The 15,030-nt window shown below is 44.2% G+C and overlaps 1 protein-coding gene across 7 annotated transcripts in view; it reads left to right on the forward strand.

Moving 5' to 3' along the window:
* Positions 1-14,497, forward strand: part of IL15RA (interleukin 15 receptor subunit alpha) — a 54,608-nt gene extending 40,111 nt beyond the window's left edge. For 2 of the 7 annotated variants that reach the window (XM_025853626.2, XM_025853624.2), the window contains exon 6: positions 8,139-9,043. In XM_025853626.2, coding sequence (XP_025709411.1) covers positions 8,139-8,194 — 56 coding nt within the window. In that variant the 3' untranslated portion in view covers positions 8,195-9,043. The other 5 variants (XR_003204767.2, XM_025853623.2, XM_025853618.2 and 2 more) reach the window with 5 other exon arrangements.
* Positions 14,498-15,030: the final 533 nt, after the last annotated feature.

Here is a 15,030-nt window from a genome sequence, read left to right on the forward strand (position 1 = left end):
ATGACTCGTTTTTGTGGCTATATTTTATCTGCATCAGGTATCATCTAGGGGCGCCCAGGTGGCTTAGTTGGTTAAGTATCCAACTCTTTCAGCTCAGGGTGTGATCTCAGGGCATGAGACTGAGCCCCACGTCACCCCGCATCACCCCACATTGGCTCCATGCTCAGCGGGGCGTCTGCTTCTCTCGCTCTCCCTCTGATCCTCGCCCTACTCCCACTCACTCTCTCTCAAATAAATAATAAATAAATAAAATCTTTTTTTTTTAAATGTCATCCAGAAAAAAAAAAAAAAGTGAGGGGTGCCTGGGTAGCTCAGTCAGTTAGGCATCCAACTCTTTCAGCTCAGGTCATGATTGTGGGATGGAGCCCCTCTCTCCCTCTCCCTCTGCACCGCATCCTCCCCCACACAGGTGCATGTGCACGCACTGTCTCTTAAAAAAAAAAAAGGCCAACCAAGTGGGTTTGGTCATTTCAGCAGCTATTTGATAAAAAGGTTTTTAAAAAAAAAAAAAAGGGGTTAAAAAAAAAAAAAAAAAAAAAAAAAAAAAAAAGCCCATCTGGAAAGTATTTTCATGGAGAAACTGTGGGATTAATGACAAGGACACCGAAACAAAAATATGTTTACCACTTAAGAGGCAAGCAGTAAATAAAGTAGCTAACCTAATTTTTCTCCTTATGTCACATATTATATTAACCTTTCTACAAAGTTTTACATTTTTTATTCGTTTTTTTTTAACTGGTAATATTTGCACAGTGTTTAAAGATTACAAATTACAAAAACATATAGAGCAAAAAGCCCCATCTCAGGCTGAAAATCCCCCTGCAGGAAGAAAGCAACTCCTGCTACCAGATTTCTGTGTATCCTTTCAGAGAGTCAACCCGTAAATAGCTCACAGAGGATATATGATGCTAAATAGATACTGTATTTTCACTGTTTTGCACCTTGTTCATTTCCACCTAATGGTATCTCTTGGAAATCCTTCCATATCAATACATTAAAACCACTTCATTCTTGAAAACAGCTACAAAAAATCCTACCATATGGATTTGCCAGAATTTATGTAGCCAACCCCTATTTGGACATGTGACTGTTTACATTCTTGGACTATGTTACAAACAGTGATTAATTGGAAAACCTATCATTTTGCTGTGGGCAAGTATATCTGTAGGAAAAAAATCCTATATATAAAATTTGAGGGTCCGTGTTTTCTAAGTAGATTTTCAAACAACTACTTTATTATGGGATATCATCTTATATTTTTCCAGCTCCTGACTTTCACTAGATTAAAATATCAGAAAGTCTCTCCCAAATTCTGCAGTATAATGTAATACACATTAACTCAACACCTGCAATAGGCAAAAATAGCTCCGTGCAAGAAACTGTGGAAACAGATTAAAAAAAAAAAAAAAACTTTAAATCTTTCCTGTTATGTGAGTAAGATTTCCTTCTTCTGGGGGTCTTTAAGATAAACATGTTAGCACCTAACTTACAAGACAGATCAAGTAATTGTTAGCCAAGAAATAAAAAATAAAGACGAGTTCTATTTCATTAGGTGTTATTTAAGTTTTATTGTCTAAGAAGGTGTAAACTGAAATTGAAATCATGCTAGTTTTCTAAAAACATTTAGTGATGGTGCCTGCCAAGTATGTCATATACAGTCCCAGCTACCTGAGACCCAAGAGTTTGCCCCTGTTAGGTACAAACGGCAGAGACACCAGCTGGCTCCTTGGGCATCCATAGGTGTTAGCATTTCTGCATGAATAAGCAATCGGTTGACCATGTTTGTAAGCAAATATAGATGCTTTACCACAAGAATCACTCAGCAAATGTTAATTAACTGACTATTTTCATCAGCCCATTGATAAGTACCAATATCATAATTTTTTAAGTTACATAAATGATTATCACAACTTATAAAAGTTGCTTTTTTTAGTTCAACAGAAAATGGTAAATAGTAGATGCTCAATAAATAGTGAGTGAGCAAATGAGTATGTTAATTTGAAGACTTTAACATTTTAATAAATGTTTAGGAAGTGCGATTCTTCATTTCATTATCTTAAGTATCTACAGGCTCACTTGGCAGGCTTTTTTTTCTTTAAGATTTTATTTATTTATTTTAGAGAGGGAGAGCACAAGCAGGGGGAGGGACAGATGGCAGAGAATCCCAAGCAGACCCTGTGCTGAGTGCAGGGCCCCACGCAGGGCTCCATCTCATGACCCTGAGATCACAACCTGAACCGAAACCAAGAGTCACATGCTTAACCAACTGAGCCACCCAGGCGCCCCTTGGTAGCCCTTTTAATCAATGATTTCATTCAGCTATTCCAATATCCCCTATCTGATCTTTGACTAGGCTATTCCTGAGGACTCCTGATTGTAAAGTAAAAAGCCAGAATGTCACCTATGACAGTGTTTACATTGCCATGTTCATTTAAGACACAAGGAGGGAAGAGTTAATTCTTCAGACTGTGTTATACTTCTCATCTTTCATATCTGAAATCAATTTGCTGCAGTTGATATGCTCAGCCTTTAACAGGAGCTAGCTATTATATCATTCCTCTGTTTATTCAATATAGATTGGGTTCTAACTCTGTGCCGGGTTGGTCCTAAGTTGCAATGAAATGCAGATTTCTCATTGAGAAGCAAATGGCACGTCAAATATACTTTAACTTATGGACTGTAGGAATGGTTTAGTTCAATCAGTTAGGTATTTATTGAGTACCTACTCTGAACCCAACACTTACTGTGTGCTTAGTGCAGTAAGAGACAGAAGAGAAACACTGCCCGGGAATAATGATGTTCTTACTTCAAAACTGCCTTCATCAGATGCAGGCACACCAGCACTCAGAAACAGCACTTCCTGGCTGATCTAGTTGGTAGGTACTGCTAAGGAATGGTGTCCCCCTGCCCATGTTCTCAGAGGACCTCTTCATCATCAACATTGAACAGTGACCACTGGTTGCCTCGGCCACCTTCTTCGCTTTAGACCCAACACGCACTGCGGGCTGAAGTCAAGGCAGGGAGCTACTGGCCTTTCTCGGCCTCCTGAGCAATAATCCACCCCGCCCCCCACCGGCCCTGACTCAAATCCTCCTCTGTTCTCCTCTGGTTCACCAAAACTCTCTCTCTTCCTTTTTCTCCAACCCATGCATCCCTCAGGAAACACAAAACGGTGGGGGAACTTGCCAGTTGATTTGTTTACCTAGCATCTTTATGATTTTGGTTTCAATTTTTTTTACCCAGTTTGCCTGGATATAATGGAGGAAGAGGCCAAGGGTATGAGTTTGTCCCTGGATTCAAAGTGCTCTGTCACATCACTGGCTCAGGGCCCTCCTTTCTCCCTGGAATTGGGAGTCTGCAGGTGTGATTCTCATTCAGAAGAAACAGGAAGAGGCATTATGAAAGCAAAACTACAGCTGAAATCATCTGGCCTTTTCCAATAAATCCCTCTGTGGACAATAAATGCATGCTGAGCTGATGAGTCAATGGAAGAAATAGTTTACCCTAGGGCACAACATCTCTTAGGAAGCATTTCTGGTTCTTAGTCATAATGATGATTAATGTTAAGTCTGAAAACTCAAAACATTTTTCACTAATTTGCCATGCTTCCTTGTTACTTCCTTTGGGACTTTTCTATTCTTGTTTGTATTTACTTAGGCACAGGTAGTTTGGTTTTGACAACTTCACTGTTTCTTCTGATGACAGTACCATTTCAAAAATATCAGGGAAAAAGCAAACTTTTTAAAAAAGAAAATAAAGATTATCTACAAGCCCACCATTACTTAGTACTTTGGTATCTATTCTTCAAGGCTGTCCTGTGCCTATGGACACACACATGGCTTACTGGAGATTATTTTTTGGTTCATTTTTATCTCAGCCAGTTTTTTTTTTTTCACCTAAGTAATCGGAGGCATCTTTCTGTGTTAATATAGATTCATTTCATAATTTTTAAAAGCTGGATGATAGTCCAATGTATGGGTATACCACAGCTTAATTAATTTTCTATTAATAAGAGATTAACATTTTAAAAATTGTTTTAAATAATACTTCAGTGAATACTCCTGCATGTATTTGCCCATTTCCTTGGAATAAACTCCTAGAAGTGGGACTAGAGAATCAACGGCGGTGGTCTTCTCTAAAGCTGTTGTTACATGTTGCCGACTGCCCTTGAGAAAAACCGTACTCCGTACCCGGCGGAGAATCTGAGTGTTTCCCCACATCCTTGTATTTCTCTGTTTTTCGATAGAGTTGTATTTTGGAGGCAAAGATAGGAGAAGTATCCTGTACAGGAGGTCGTGTGCTGGTTGTTTAGGCACAGGTCCAAACAGCCGAACAGTCTAGGAGATGTGACTCGTGGTCCACAGTCAGACCGCTGGCCCCCCCAGATGTTCATGGTTGTCATCCTTCATGGAGGGCAGGTAGTCTTTTGCAGGGAGATTTCACAATATGGAGGCAAACTGGCCAACTCCGCCTGGAGCTTATTATTTATTGATGCAAGTGTTCTTAAAATACTTAGGTTCACCGAGCCCTTGGGCTAAGCCCTCTGGCTTCCACATGGAGACGCCACTCTTCCTGTCCTGCCCAATAAAGCTCAAATGCCCGACACCTGCTGGCCTCCTACCTGCAAGTGCCCCCACCACTCCGGGCTGTTCCTTTCAACTCACCCCAAACAGGATCTTTCCCTTCTCCCGAGCCACGGCCTTCCTCTCCTCTAATCCGCAACACCTTTTACGACACCTCCTTTCTCTCCTTACCACCCTTCCTCTGCCATAAAAAGCTGCCAATAAAAACACAGTAATGATGGGGGCGCCTGGGTGGCTACGTCAGTTAAGCATCCAACTCGATCTCAGCTCAGGTTTTGATCTCAGGGTCGTGAGTTCAAGCCCCACACTGGGCTCCATGCCCAGCGTGGAGCCTACTCAAAAAAAAAAAAAAAAAAATGAAGTTGGAAGAAACATGGCACTGCATGCTGTTGTTTCTAAACGGGGATTCTGTGAAGTTGAAGAAAAGGGGGAGGTGGTCCCAAGGACAACTATTTTCTGACTTTGGATTAAGCAGCAGACCAGCCTTGCCAGCTTGTGAACTCTGAGGCCTTTACTTTCCCCTCTCGTCCCATCACCATGTCACCCCAACCAGGAAGGATGGATTAGAAGCTGGGGATGTGGGATGACGTGAAAGCAGATGGTTTGAACTGGTGGTATTGGTGGGAAAAGAATACACTTTCTGCCCAGAAGTAGAGCAGATTGGACTGTGTGGACTTCCAGAAATGTCAGTAACAGTCAGCTGGGGCTGGGAAGGCATCTGGATCTCTCTGCAGGATTGTCAACTGTAAAGAGTTTTCAGGGTCTTAGACATGAACCTGCTGCCAGGACTCTCCGCAGGACAGCTCTGTTCTGTTCTCTTGCAGCGGCCATCGCCACACCTGTCACTGTGCTCGGTGTAGTATGCGTGGTGCTTCTTCTGGTCTGTTACCGAAAATCCAGGTGAGAAGCGCGAGGGAATCACAGAGGACGGGATTCTTCCTTTCCTCCCAGAAAAGAGCTGCATCATTATGATTCCGCTGCCCCCTCAAAGCAAGACCCCCTTTCCTGGCTACTGAGGCGGGCTCTCACGCCCGCTCACTCCTGTACTGGCCAATGGGGAGCTGGCCCTGGGAGGCCCCCCACAGGCCACCAGTAGGAGACACGGAAGCCAGAACCTAACTGGTGACGAGGGGCCGCTCTACCACAAGGAAAGAAAAGAATGAACGTTTTCTTTCCTTTTTAAAAGAAGGAAAGAACCTACCCAATAACCATTGTGATGGGCATGCAATTGCTGTGATACAGTCATGAATATATTTTCTTGAATATTCTCATTCAAATACAGGGATACTTTCTTATTTATGTGCTCATTCATGTAAGCCTGACTTTTGTATTTCTAGTCACTGAAATTCTTATTTCAGCATTGGGTGACGAGAAAACCGTTTCTGCCACTTGCCGAAATTTCAGTTTTTATTATTTTTCTAATCTTGAGGCATTTTTATAATTTTCATTAAAGCCTCAAATGGCATATTTGCCTTAATTTCATATTTGTATCAATTAGAACCTAGTAACCAGCATTCTATGTTGATATGGCTGTTCTGGATCCTTCCTCAGCAACACAGTGAACAGGAGAAATCAGATTTGTTGAAACAAAACTTCTCATTGCTAATCATAAAGAATTCTTTTCTAAATATATCAGTATAAGGATGATACCATCCTTTGAGCCTCACTTCGGCAAAATGAATGTTCTATGAAATGCTACTGTGAAGCCGAAACGAAAAAGTCATCTAAAAATTCACATCCATCTTTGAAAGCTGTTAATACCATCCCAACCAAAAGAAATGCCATAAATCCCATAGATCGTTTAGAAAGAACATGCTAAGGTTGATGTGTGACTCGAAAGTCTGTCAAAACAATCCCCAAAATGCTAAAATGCTGGCAAAATAAAAAATGACTTTTAAAAGGAGTTTCAATGTGTTGTTATAACTAAATTTCCACATGACATGTTGTCTTTGGAGTTACATTCTTAAAAGAGTATAATGACTAACTATATTCATTGACTTAAAAAATGTACACAATTTTTTAAGAAAAAGACATTAAGAATAGGATCTTACAAGAATTTGTAAATTCGGTATATATGGCCAATAGGTATGCCGATAAGATGAAAATATCAATATTCACTGACTATAGTAGAGAAATATTGATAAATGTATCGGTAAGATTTGGTAAACCTGAAAAGCATAGCTACTTGGTCATTTGGCAAATCAATTCTTTGCTGTAAACTTATTTTTTACAGATGGGTTCTTAGGTAGATTTGGTCATTCAACAAACTGGCTTTCGGCAAATTATTTTCAGCACGTTGGCCCAGAGTCCTGATTTTCGTTTAGCTCTCACCGCAAGGAGCTCAAATGCTTATGTACTTGATAACTGAAATGTGGCTGACATACAATAGCCTGTTAGTTTCAGGTGTGCAGCATACCGATTCGGCATGCTTATGCATTACGAAGTGATCCCCACGACAAGGCTAGTTACTACCTGATGCCATACAAAGTTATTACACTATGATCGACTGTATTCCCTGTGCTGTACATTATATCCCCGTGACTTATTTTGTAACTGGAAGTTTGTACCTCTGAATCCCCTTCCCCTATTTCACCTGCCCCCCAGCCCCTCCCCTCTAGCAATCACCAGTTTGTTCTCTGTGTCCACAAGTCTGTTGGTTTTGTTTGTTCATTTTTGTTTTTTAGATCCCACAAATGAGTGAGATCATATGGTGTTTGTCTTTCTCTGTCTGACTCATTTCACTTAGCACTATACCCTCTAGGTCCATGCATGTTGTTGCAAATGGCAAGATCTCATTATTTGTTATGGCTGAGTAATATTCCATTGTGTGTGTATACACACACACACACACACACACACACACATCTTCTTTATTCATTCATCTGTTGATGAACACTTAGGTTGCTTCCATATCTTGGCTGGTGTAAATAATACTGCAGTGAACTCGGGGTGCAGCTATCTCTTCAAATTGGCGTTTTTGTTTTCTTTGGATTCAAAGAGTTTACTTTGCAATGTCCCAAAGAGTTGCCTATCCTCAAGAGGTGGATGACATAATCCATGGAAAAAATTGCTGACCCAGATACTCAGGGCCAAAAAACACAGGCCCTTCAATGACAGGGAAACACGTGGAATTAAGATGTTCTGCCTCCCCCACTCTTGGGTTACTCAGGAACTGGTTAATATATTTGTTTCTTTAAACACATACCAAGTACCAAGAACTGTTTTAAAAGCTTTCTGAATATTACATCATTTTTATCAAGATGATCATGTCTGGCTTTGCCGGGCTCCCAGTTACTCTCTCCTTTTTGTTCCTGCCATCTGAAATACTGCTTTTTTAGCAGAGGATTGGAAAAGAGGGGGTAAGCTGCTCCAACAGCATTGGTCAATCTTTGGTGGATGAGCGGCTTAAAATACCAAAGTAAGATTTAAATACCAGCCGTGAATGGAGGTAAGCTAGGTTTTCCCCATCTGAGTGTTCAACCAGAACTATCTGTTCACTCAAGCTGAGGGCGACCCGCCCCTCTTTTCAAAAGCTGTGACTGATCTGCTTTACAGGCAAACTTCGCAGACACCCAGTGTTGAAATGGAAAGCATGGAAGAGATGCCAATGACTAGAGGAACCAGCGGCAGAGAGGAGGACGCAGAAAACTACCCACACGACCTGGGACACTCAGGGGGAGACTGAGGGCAGCAGAGACTTGAGCGAAGGTGCCAACCCTGCCCTAGCCAAAGAGGACCTGGAAATGACTCAAGGACCTGGGCACCAGGAAACAGCCCATCAGGATGATAAAACAAACATCTTGCCATCATTTTATCGACAGCACCCAGCCAAGACACCTCCTAGGCTCTGCAGTCTCAGGATGGATGCTCGGGACCTGCCCTGCCCTGCCCGGCCTCAGGTGTAGGGCTGCCTTCCCCAGATCCCAGCAGTTGAAGGTTTCCTGGGAGCGGCTGAAGGCCTCGGCTTTCCTTTTATTTCATTGTGACATTTATTCGGGATAGCTTAGCAGCTTGACTATTCCACCCCTCATCCTGACTTGCAGCTTACAGAGAAAAGAAATACACCTGAGACTCTTAAGACAATTCTGAGTCTCCTGCTGGCGTAAGAGACATCTACAAGGATGACAAGTGTTGCAGCTCCAAACGCTTTCCCTCTGCTGAGGTGCTCTGCAGGCACTGAAAGGGAACAAAGAGGTATCATGCCCCATGAATCCACTTGACTTAAGGATTCACAAAGAAGGAAACTGAACTCAGTGACATTTTCCATGTATATGCATTTCTATTTATACTCCCTATTATATCTACATATTTTATATAACTGTTATTTTGAAATTGTGCCTTGTATAAACAAAATGTCTATTTTCAATATAAAAAAAAATACACTGAAAGAATCACTGAGAAGAAATGCGCCACGAATAAAAAAGAGGAGAAAGAGCGGGAATGCAGAGTCCCAAACAGTTGAGCTTGGCTTTTCTTTCTAAAAGGAGGGGAAAAAAAAAAAAAAACCCTCGCCTAAAGCTAGATCTGATCACAGTTTTGGAGACTCTCTAACAAGATTTCCATGTGTGAAGCAGTAAGTGGCAGGTTATGGCCCAGGTGTGCCTGGCATACCCACTGTCTCTTTCCCTGCACTTTCTTTTTTTCTTAAATAACATTTATTTCTAAAATCAGGGGCCTCATCCACCTCCTCATTTTATAGAGGAGAAAACTGAGGTTTATAGAAGTTGACTTGCCCAAGGTCACATGGCTCAATTAATGCCGGCTTGGGCTGGGCAACGTTTAGGGCGGGCAAGGGGGTAGGAGAGGAGCAGCTCCAACTACAACTCAGCCGTTGACGGCCTCTCGCACAGCCAGGGGTAGTCAGGCCGCCATCACAAGCATTTGGAAAGTGGGACACAGACTCAGCGACCATCCACGTCACCAGCAGCTCACCAAGGGCCATTCCTTGCTAACTTCCCCACGTCATCAATTTAGACGGTTTCATCAAAAGCGAAGGAAGGGTAGGACTTTCCAGTGGCTGGTGCTGGGATTTTAGAGCCATGCTGTTTTCACTCCCTGCAAATTCTCTTTCCCAAAGAGAGGAAACTCATCACTAACACATGAGTGGAGCCATTGTATTTGCTGTGCTTACTCACTTGATTATCCTGAATCTGCCTGATTATCTAAATGTTTTGCTTCTCGCTTCAGCTGTTTGCCCCTATGTTTCTAGAGTTTACCATTAACTGGATCCATTTCGTTCTTTATAAGTTTTAAGAGTTTGACCCTTGTGATTTCAAAAACTAATTTGACAGAAGACACAACTCGGCATAAAAAAAAATTGACAGCTGTTCAGTAGAACCAGAATTTTGAAAGGTTTCTACTGGGTGTAAAAGAGTTAAGTCAAAGGGCTACTTCACAGCTTTGTGGTTCCATTTTACCATCATCTTTGGAAAACTAATATGACGACCTCCGGGGGGCCCATTTCAGAGCTGTAGAATCACCTGGCTCTGGTCCATCACAGAATAAGTCTGTGATCTATCAGGCACCAAGTTCAAGGTGGGGAAATCACACGACAAAAATTAGATCTAGCAAAGTAGATCGAGACCCAGAAGCAAGCAGGGTGGAGTGGAGTTGAAGTCCGGAAGGACCCAGGCCGGTGGGGTGGGGGTGGATAAATAAATCAAGTGTTTGTTTTAAAGAAGCAAAGGGGTAAAAGGAATTCTCTTAGTAGGTGGTGCAGTCCTAGGGACATGTCTAAGTAAACCTCTATGATGCCAAGACATATCACGGCCCCAGAATTTACCCACTGAGCAGTGATGAACATCTTGAGATTAAGAACTATTTTCATCTTTGAATTTTCAGGGACCGTTGAAGTGCCCTGAAGGTGATTAAGAGACTCTGGATAAGTAAAATAAATGATTCTTAACCAAAATAGAGCAAATTTTTCTGACATATGGTAGCCTGTTCTCAGGCACGGCTCTAAAGGAGGTGATGTTTGGGGGCACTCAGCTACTAGTCTTTCTACATCCAGTCTCCCCATCCTGCCTTGACAATTCCAAGCACTGCCTCGCGTTCTGTCCCCATTCTACACGAAAATAGTACTTGCTGATGCCCAGAGGGTTTGGTTGGGGAGGACACGTGGGACCTGGAAGTGAGGAGGAGTGCTCAGAGAGCAATGATAAGCTACAGTGGAAGGGCGGGTGTGAGTTCTACCAGCAAGTGAGTAGTACGTAGCGGTGTGAGGCGCACCTATTCTGCTGCATCACGGCCCCTTCCTAGTCCCTCCCGCCTCCCCCTATCAGGAGGCTGCATGCCAGAGTCCTCCGGAATCACCACTTTCCCCTACCCTACCCAAAAGCCTCTGATTCCTTCAACCTGGGAAGCGTCCTGCCAATTGAGCTGGTAAGACGCTACTTGCTCTAGTTATCTGTTGCTGCAAAACCCACCATGGAAACAGCAGCTTGAAACTGCCATTGTTTATGATCTCTGGGGGCCAACTGGGCTCAGCCAGGTGGCTGTGCTTTATGTGGCGGCAACTAGGCACACTCATTCGGCTGCATTCAGCATGGCTGGGCTGAGCTGGAAGGTCTAAGAAGGCTTCATGGGCTCGTCGGGGGCCTTAGCATGCCTCTGAGCTGGCCTGGGCTTCCTGGCAGCATGGCAGCCTTGGGGAAGTCAGAAGAAACTGCCAGGCCCCTTAAAGGCTAGGGTAGGGACCGCCACACATCACTTCTGTGCATTTTATTGGTCAGAGCAAGTCACCAGGCAGCCAGATTCAAGGGAAGCAGTAACAACAAAAGGAATCAATGGAAACTATCTTTGGAGATTCTCTACCACAATACTTCCCCGGGGGCCATCAGAGAAATGGAATTTGTCTTTCAATCTCTGGCATTCAGTAAATGCCAATAAATCCCCGACGGGTGAATGAACAAAATGATCCAAGGGTACCTGCGGGGGACTGAGAAGAGACCATGTTTTAATTTTTTTTAGTGGAAAAGGATTTGAAAGTTCTTCAACTGGTAAGCCTTTAGCCCACATCTGTCACCTGACTGCAAATATACATAATTCACATTGTTTTCTCCTCTTTCATTTCCTGTCATCCACAACATCTGCCATGAAGAAAACTGATTGATCTTCATCTTTTTTGTCTTGCTTTTTTTCCTTGATCGATAAATAAGACTCTTATTATTTTCTTCTTTTTAAACCTTCCTCTAGACAGTAGGAAGGGAACAGGGACCAAAGAGATACATTTAAGGGTCTCTCCATGTTTCTAACTGTCCAACTGTCCAATCTGTTTTCTTCACCAAGGAAGGACCTTTTACTAGGAGCCTCAGAATATCAAGAATGTAATGGAGAATCTTGTTTGTTTTCCCACAAGTCTGTGCTCCTTGAAGGCCAGACCAGCTAGATTCAAGCAATAGTAGCCCCAATACCTCACGCTCCCTGGGGTGTATCAGAAATTCTATGTGTGGCTCTTTTCCCAGAATTTATAAATACACAACACCACATTTATGTGGAATTCTGGCTCACTTTTATCGCCCCTAAGAACCTGTCTGTAAATCCACCCATCCCACTTTTGCTATTTTTAGCTCCCCAGGAGGTAGTACTCCTCCCATTTTGGGGACCCAATATTGTGTTGGGGGTGCCTTCCTGCCCACTAACTTAGAGAGGCAGATATCCCCTCTCCTGCTCCCACCACCGTGTGGGGCCCTGACCCGGGCTCATCAGATACCACAGTTAGTTAGCACGCAGAAGCTGTGCTGTGAATATGGAACGAAAGAACACAACAGAATTGATACAGCAGCACCCAGCAATGCTTCAAAACCATCAAACGGTTGTCATACTGTTTCTTGGCTCTGCAGATTTGGGCTTTGGTTCCTCTCCATTTCCCAAACGGAATCCTCCAGCTTCCCATGATTCTATGAGCCCCCAGCATTCTTTCAAAACATTTTCTTTTTCCTTAGAACAGACCCGGTTTTCATTACTTGTCACTGAAAATTTCCTAACTGGTAGGGAATGTGGTGCTGGGAGAGCATATTGCAAATGAGAGAAGTAGGGAAATGGGGACGATCTGTGATGGTTGTCTGCCTTCGAGAGAGGGCAGGAAGTAGTGACAGTCCTGCTAATATTCGGAGATGTGGACCCAGCAGCCCATGGCATGCTGTGAATTAGTTCCCCAAAAGTTATCTGGAATGGCATGCCCACTGTGAAGGCCCAGTTCTGGGAGACTGCATCGCTGCCATCCTAAAATATCATGGGTAAAGAAAGTCAAGGCCATAGATGGGTGACAGCGAATAATTTAGAAAAGAGAGTAACAATCTCAAATCCTTAAGGTCTCAATTCAAGCCACAGATGGAAACCTAGAGACTTCTACAACCAGGCTGAATCTCATCCTTCAGAGAGCAAAGCCAAGAGGGCTGGAAACCCACATTAAGAGCCTGAGTCCTTCTGCCATTGAATACCATCAGCTGAGTTTACAGGCCTGCCAGGTTTCTTAGCTGAGAGGCAGGGCACTGATTGGATAATACTGGAATGAAGATCCAGGGGGAAATGTGCAGGGCTCACAGGGATCCCCACCCCTCCACTTACTCCCCCTTGTCCTCAGAGGCAGCCCCCAGTTTTGTCTGGTCATGCTGCTCCTCACTTCAAGGTAATACCGCTTCCTGGGCTGCGGAGCAATCTTGCGAGAGGAAGCCTGTTCTCCTAGTGACCCACCGCCTGACTCCTGGTCTGCAAGGGAAGAGACCTGGACGGCTCCCACAAAGGCCATCCAGAACCTAGCTCCGCGCCGCCTCCCTCACTGCACTTCCCTTGGCCCCCCAGGAACCGCCCTGCCGTCTTCTCGCAGGCCAGGCACATCGCTCACCATCAACTCGTTTGTCAGTCGTGTGCTATGCTCTCCACACCCAATCTGCCCTTCAAGAGGCAGCTCGGTTTTCGACCTTCTCGGGGGAGCCTTCACTAACTACTCAAACATACAAAATGCCCTGCCTCTGGGCTCCCGTAACATTCATTGTGCACCCTATAAATGTGGCACTTGCTTCTTACTACCTCCGTGCAGTGGAAGGAACACGGGACTTAGAAGACCTGGGCGCCAAGCTTTCTTTCTACCTTGCTGGTCTCGTCAGCTTGGAAGAACCCCTTAGGTTCCATCTTTGAAGAGGTAACACCCATGTATGGTCCTTCTCACCAAGGTGAGGAGCAAAAAGGGATACTCGAAAGCGCTTTGTGACTGGCATGTGTCTCTCCTCTCTCTCTCTCTCTCTCTTTCTCTCTAGACACTAGAGATGCTGAAACCGAAGACCTGGGCCTTATCCTTGAGGTGCTTACAGCCTGGCCAAAAAAAAGACCCATCGAAACAAAGCAAAACAAAGAGCTCACACCACAAGTTTAGTCGATACAAACGCCACAGGGGTCATGAACACAATAATGCTGCAGATGTTTGGGAAAGGAAGAAATCACTAAAAGGCCTAGATGTTTGGGGAGTCTGTTTCGAAGTGACGGGACTTACGATGAAGGATGGGCAAGATCGAAGTAAACAGAAACAGGCAGGGAGGGTTCTACAAGGGGCAAGGACAGAGGCGGGGACACAGACAAGAGAGAGTAAGGCAGATGGCAGGCTGTGAGCTGGGGCTCCAGCACGATCGCGCAGTAACCACATGTCAAACAAACCAGAATAAAGGAGACTTCAAGAGCAAAGGTCTCGCGGGCACTGGATCTAGGGTATTCCCCGCTGCATCCCTGGCTCTACCCAACAGCCCCTTTCTGGTAGATAGCCATCACCACGAACTGAGATGGTTACTTTCCCAGGGCTGTTTCTTCAATCCTCTGGACAAAGGACCAAAAGCACAAAGTACAAAATGAGATCTGTTTATATACTGGAGAATCGGCTACTGGCGGCTACCTACGCCTCCCCTTCCTTCTCAAGTAAGTCCCAACATTTAGGTATTTCTTCTCTTCCACGCAGCCATGCACATCAGAGGAAGTGGACAGCCACAAACTCCAGGAAAGGAAATCCTGATTATTTGAAGCCAGGCCCTTGCCAGTGATTGGTCTAGGACTGGGCAGGTGACCTAGTTGTGACCATGGAGGTATGACGTCGGCTTGGGACGCTTCTGGGAAAGGTGTCCTGGCTCCTAAGAGCCACAGAAGACAGGCTTCTCACTGCCACTGCTGCATCTGGATGCCCTGCCCAAAACTTCTGCAAATAGCCTGTTGCAGGGAAGTCAGCCGGGGCAAAGGGCAGAGGCAAAAGAACCTGGCTTCTCCACAACAGTGCCAAGCGGCTTATGTTGCCGCCCTACGGTCTGTCCTCCTCTGCACTCCTAGGTAAAATCATAACATTTGTTGTTCAATGCCCTTTAGAGTTTTTGTTTTGGGTTACGGCCCAAAAAGTGATACAAAATCCGATACTGAATTTGGTAAGAGAAAATGGGGATATCCTACCAGACCCTAAAATGGGGAACTG

This window comes from Callorhinus ursinus, unplaced genomic scaffold (genome assembly GCF_003265705.2).
Source record: "Callorhinus ursinus isolate GAN/ISIS: 27379988/994484 unplaced genomic scaffold, GSC_fseal_2.0 scaffold36, whole genome shotgun sequence".
In the NCBI taxonomy this organism is placed as follows: Eukaryota; Metazoa; Chordata; class Mammalia; order Carnivora; family Otariidae; genus Callorhinus; species Callorhinus ursinus.